Here is a 6,000-nt window from a genome sequence, read left to right as displayed (position 1 = left end):
CTCGGAGAGAACGGGGGGATTTTGGTGCTCCGCTGGCGTTTCTACCCCTCCCATTTGCCGACCGATCCGTTAGTTCCCCCCGCCCCGCGCCGGGATCCGGAGCCCCGCGCCGCGGCCGTGCTCCCTGCCGCTGCCTGGCTCGGCCCCTGCAACCCGGCTCGGGTCTGAGCTGTGCCTTCCGCCGCCGGAGCGGGGCGCTGCGCCGCGCGGTGGGGCCGGAAATTCCCGCGGCCTGAGCTGAGGGGCCGAAGCGGAGAGCGCGGCGCCGCCTTCCTCCTCCGGGGGCCGAGCCGGGGCGTTGGGCCCAGCGGGGGCCGGGCTGCCTGGGTCGGGGGCGGGGGGGCCGCGTCTGCGAGGAGCCGCGGAGCCCGCGGCGGCGGCGGCGGCGGCGGCAGCGGCGGCGGGGAGCCGGACGACGCGGCTGCTCCTCGCGAGCCACTCGGCTAGCGGGGAGACCCTGCGCCCCCGCTCCCGGGCCCCCGCCCCCTCGCGGGCTCCGCCTCCTTCCCTCACACACCCCCCGGGCCGCCCGAGCCCCAGGCCTTCCCGGCGCTCCGCCTCCTTCTCTTCACACTCGCCCTCCGACCCGGGTCCTCCTGCCGCCCGCCGGCCTTGCTCCCTCGGGGGCGAGTCCTCGTTCCCAGGCTCTCCTTTCACACACGCCCGCTCGCTGGGCCGCCCGCTCCTCTCGGCCCTCCTCCTCCTCGTCCTAGCTCAAGCCGCCGTCGGGGCAGGATTGATGTTCCTTCAGCATCATGCAGCCGCCGCCGAGGAAGGTGAGGGTGTAGCTGGGGGGGCCTTGGGGTTTTGGGGGGATGCATACAAGGAACGCGGCCGGGGCGACCGCCGCGCCCCTTCTCCTTTTCCGCAAGGGGCCGTGACTGCTGTCGCCTCGCGCTTGTCACTGAGTTGCCGCTGGCTCCAGGCGGGCAGGCGCGAGTGTGAGGTACCCTTCCGACGGAGGGGCGGCCGCGGCTCGTGTGCTCCACCGCACTGGAGACCCCCAGACGTTTCACAAGAGTTTCGGGCGTGCAAGTGTGTGTGCGCGCGCGCGCATGGCAGTGCTGCTCGCTGCAAAGTGCATTCTCGGGGCTGCACCGAGGGGAGGCGGGGGAGCCCCTGCAGCTTTGCAGAGCCTTGTGCTCGTGTGATTGTTTAGTCTGCTCCAGATTTGAGCCCTCCAGCTACTTGTTCACCCTCACCCATTTGCAAATTTGTCGGGAATTTGTTTCAAGCCTAACCGTATGGTTTGGCCTGCTTTTCCCACGGGGCGGCCGAAAAGAAGTTGGGATAGTCACCGCCCTTCACCCCAGGGGAAAACAAGAAATTAAGCATTGACCGGACCTGCCTTTCTCCCTCCACTCCTGCCCCGCCCCTCCGGCTTGGGGGCTAGGGAGCGGTGGTACTGCCGCCCCAGGAGAGCGAGAACCCGGCAGTGCGTGGCGTGTGCACCGCGATCTGGGCTTGCGGTGGGAGTGACGGGTGCTCTGGCCTTGTCAGCAGCTGCCCTGCTGCGCCCTTCGAGAACTGTTTCACTGCCCGCTTCCCCAGCTTTCCCAGGGGCTGAGGCTGCGTCCTTGTCTTTTTAATCCTGCAGATGGTGACTGAGTGTCTACTCCGGGCGCTGGGTGCAGGACGCTGTTCTGTCCTCCCCTCGTGGGCAGGCATTTACTGAATGCCTAAGTCACTCCTGTTTTCTCTCTTTTCTTTCTTAATCCGGTTCTCCAGCTAAGTGTGTCTTTTTTCTTTCGCCCAAGTACCTCCCACCCGTCTGGGAAGCCCGGCTCCGGCGGGGGGATTCCAGGCCCCTCTGGAACCTGGAACCTTGGGGTCCGGGCCTGGCGGGCGAGGCACTGGCCAGCTTGCATTTGCTGTTCTAGCTGTTTGAAGCGGAGCCGCCACGGGGACCGGCTCGCTGGGGTGGCTTAAAGACACCGCATATGCTGGAAGGTCACTTTTGCTTTCTCCTTTGTGAGAAAGAGATTGTGATTTGATGCGCTGTCAGCGAGTCGAGGGCATCATCCTGAGACAGTGTGCTTTCTCGCAGCCGTTATGGAATAATTTATGTAGTCGATTCATGCATATAATTTCGTGATTGTGTAAATTTCGGTCATTAGATATTAGGCATTCTTATGCTCCCTTCTGCCATCTACACGCTGCTCACCTCTCCTGGTGTTAATGTCTTTGAGTCTTTTTTGGGGAAGAGATAGAAGACAGACTTTTAAAACTAAGAACACCTAGATGTGTATTGAGCTTGTGCGTAAAATGGAATGACTAGCAGTTTATTTTGCACCTCTTTAATCTGTAATTTTTATACTCCTGTGCTTTCATTTAGCCTCTGTTTCAGATTATTTGGCTAGATGTTTCATTAAGTATCTTCGGTAAACAAAACTCGGTGGCTAATAATGAAGTCGTGGTCTTCAGGGGAGAGGGGAGCAAGAGGTATACATTCTGACAAGTTTAAGTATTTTCCTTAAGTAAAATTTTTTGTTGTTAGAGTTGCAGTAAGGCCTTCATAAATATATGGTGTATTTTAGGTGAAAGTTACACAAGAACTGAAAAACATTCAAGTTGAGCAGATGACAAAACTTCAAGCCAAACATCAGGCAGAATGTGATTTGCTTGAAGATATGAGGTAAGGCTATAGTAAGTAGTTTGGGAACTTCTGTATGTCTGTTTCGAAGAACCCTTGAGTTAACAAGCTCCGGGAACTGGTGATGGAATTTCCTTTTTGATTTCCTGCTTTAAGGCAGTTCAGAGCTTTGACTCAGCTAGAAATTATAACTGGAACTAACACAGTACAAACTTTTTTCCCTTTAGTGGCGGAACCTATAATGTACATATACTATTATGAAAAGACAAGGGCCTTTATCAAACTATAATCCTTGAAGTAGAAATTCTTATTTAAATAATCTTTCCACTGAATCGTAACAGTAAATGACCTTAAGGATTTCACACAGATTTCTAAACTGACGCCTGTGGTTAATGGTTAATATCTGGTGGTGAGCCAGTCAACCTTAGATGATTATATACTAGCACTGTTTTTTTGAATGTGACAAATATAACTTTGTCTTTAAACGTTACGTTTAGTGTGAAAAGTGTTTATCATATTTTATCTTTAGCATTAAAGTTACCTGTATTCATAATCAAGATAACTTTGAATTTAATAGGTAAAATATTTTGCTTGCATTGTGAAAATCACTATCTTTATAGAGGGAAGCATGACTCATTTTATTGAAAGAAACACCACTTATTTTATTGAACAGTCCTGTAACAAACTGACAGTTCAACAAACATGTTTTTGTAAAGAATAGAAGATGATTTGCATGTTGAAACAGAGTGGCTGCAAGTCTTACTTATCTCCCTTTAGTAATACATTTTTCAAATTGGAATTAGGTCTGTGAGCCTCATCAGTTGCCTCTTTTTTCCTGTGGTGTACAACCTCATGTTGGTTTTATGAAAAATATTAACTATATGTTATTATAATAAAATTATATGTGTTTGGATAGCTGAATTGTTTGTAGCCCAAAGATTTTAATTTAAAGAGTTCCTTCCCCCCCCCCCCCATTTAATTTAGGTGCTACTTATGACTATTTCTACCGTATACCTATCTTTTTAGGGTTTCTAACCAGGCATATAAATCTAGTCTCACCCAAACTTGGATATACCAAGATCATTGTTTTCTTACTGAAAAGTACTCTAATTCTGTATTTGTTTCTTTTTGTTTTTCTTGTGGCCACAGGGAAATTTTTAGTCTTAATTCCTGTGCAAGATACCCAAAACTCTTCGTATGGTTAAAAATTTAGTTTTAAATGTTTATTAAGTGAATTAAGGTGTTTTAGTAGAAATCTCTAGCTGAAGAAAGTATAATAAATTTTCAGAAGCAGTTTAAGAAGCCAAAATTAGTATGTAAGCGAAGACCCTCTGTGGGGAATGGGTGATCAGTGGTCATTAAGTCCTGTTGATTATATCTTCTAAAAACTTCTTGTTTGCTTTCTTTTCTCTTTTTCCCCTATTGCCTGTACCTTGGTGCAAGGGCTTATGGTCAAGTATATGGACATTCAAGGCAAATAATCATGAGTTTGTGTCCAGGCTCTGTCACCTCCTAGCTGTGCTGACTTCTGGAAAATGACTTAACCTTTCTAAACTTAAGTTTTCTCTTTTGTAAAATGAGGCAGTCGTGGCTTTTGTTCATAAAGGTTGTGTGGATCAAATGACAGTGCATGCAAGATGTGGCGCACAATCACTGCTAGGTTGATATAGGTTGTTGCTCCTGCTACTGTTGTTTAGTTGTTTGTATTATTGCTGACACCATCGCATTTCACTTGCAGTATTGCAGTGATATCATAATTATTGCAGTATTCCACCTCCCAGTCTCTCCTTTTAACTCTGTCTTCTACGTTGTCACCAGTTAGCTTTCTAAAAACATTATTGTATATCAGATTCTCTGTGGCCTTCTGGGTAAAGACCAAACACCTTGTCATAGCATATACAGCCTTCTGCAGCCTAGCTGCAAGCTTCCTTTGCTGGCTTAATTACTACCATTTCATGCCCATGCATCCTTCCTCTTTCTTCCCCCTGCCCTGGCCACTCAGGACTTCTGGTTAGCTAATCGTGCTCTCTACATCTTGCCTTTGTTTGTGCTCTTCTCTACCTCTTGATACCCTTCCTCTTACCTTTTCACCTGACAAATTCTGGTTACCACTAAGTTGGCGAGTTTGTTGTTCTCTGTGATCTCAGAGAATTTTGAATTTGCACATGCTTCTGGCTTCCCCCCTCATGTGAATTCCTTGAAATCAGTGGCTAAGTCTTATTCATTTTTGTGTCTTTGTACCCTTTGTTTAGGCTAGCAGAATTGTTAAATTAATGTGATTGGTTATATTTCCATGCACCTTATTTGTTTTTAGCTGACATATTTTATAAGCTCTGTTTGGAGGGGGCTGTAGTGTGTCTTTAGATCAGGGGTGTGTTGAGCTTGTGTTACGTACTTTGATTCATAGGCTCATTTTAAAATGTACTGTGCCATTTGATGTAGAGTATGTCTTTATACGTTATACATAAATGCAGAGATTGTTGGGGCTCCAAGGATTAATGGGTTTTTTACTGTTAAAGGAGTCAATGGGTTCTTCTTTTATATTAAATTAATGTAATGAATCCCTTCTATATAGGTGTGAACAGAGTGTTATATTACCTCCTAAAACCTGAGTTTATAGGTTTCTGATTTGCTTTTTTTTTTTAAATGATAATATTGAATTGGAAGTTGAAAATTGCCTACTCTTGGTATTCATGATAATTTTAGTTCCTTGAGGAAGGAGGTGGTTTGGCTTTTCTGGTCTGTCCTAGCAGTGGAATGACCTTTTGAAAATTCATTAGAAATCTCTGAACTTGGCTTTTCATAGATACTGTGTTGCAAAGGATCTTGCCTGCTTTTCCCTTTTTGAGGCTCCCACCATTCTCTTCTCCAAAACCCCACAAACATCACTCTTTCTCACCAATGGCTCCCCCCAACCAGTGTTACGCTCAGTTTAAGTTAGTATGAATTCACTCAAAAAAGTGCAAATAGCTTTTTATTTTTAATATAAAGAAATTACTAGTAGATGGAGGAAAGTTTTTGTGACTTTAAAAAAAGTAAAACCAAAACAAAACAAAACACCACGATGCAGTAAGCTGTAAATAGGAGAATTTTATGCTGGGTCATAGCTAGTTCCCCTCCCCCCTTCTCATCTTCTGGAATTTTGAAGGGAGGAGACCAATTATGATGCAGCTTTTTTCCTTTGCTCTCCTCCCCTTCTTCAGTTCATTTGTTCCAGGAATGCATTTGGAAGCTGGTGTGTTGGAAATAAAGTATGAGAAGGAAAGATAACTCATTTGTTCTTAATCAAGGACACTCCATGCCTTGGGGAGATTTTCTACTTAAGCATTTCCTGTTGACTTTTGCTGTCAGCAGTAGACAAGCATACTTTCTTTTTAGTTTATTATTATTATTTTTTTCCTCCCTTT

The 6,000-nt window shown here is 46.6% G+C and overlaps 1 protein-coding gene across 2 annotated transcripts in view; it reads left to right on the top strand.

Annotated features, from left to right (window-relative positions):
- The first annotated feature begins 640 nt into the window (after positions 1-640).
- Positions 641-6,000, top strand: part of FCHSD2 (FCH and double SH3 domains 2) — a 259,676-nt gene continuing 254,316 nt past the window's right edge. The window contains exons 1-3 of one of the 2 annotated variants that reach the window (XM_046685616.1): positions 648-776; positions 2,336-2,442; positions 2,538-2,635. In XM_046685616.1, the coding sequence (XP_046541572.1) occupies positions 2,580-2,635 (56 nt within the window). In that variant the 5' untranslated portion in view covers positions 648-776; positions 2,336-2,442; positions 2,538-2,579. Of the gene's footprint in view, positions 777-2,335; positions 2,443-2,537; positions 2,636-6,000 lie in introns of both variants that reach the window. The other variant, XM_046685615.1, reaches the window with a different exon arrangement.

The sequence above is a fragment of the Equus quagga genome, chromosome 14 (genome assembly GCF_021613505.1).
Source record: "Equus quagga isolate Etosha38 chromosome 14, UCLA_HA_Equagga_1.0, whole genome shotgun sequence".
Taxonomy (NCBI): Eukaryota; Metazoa; Chordata; class Mammalia; order Perissodactyla; family Equidae; genus Equus; species Equus quagga.
This window is presented reverse-complemented; position numbering and strand designations above follow the sequence as displayed.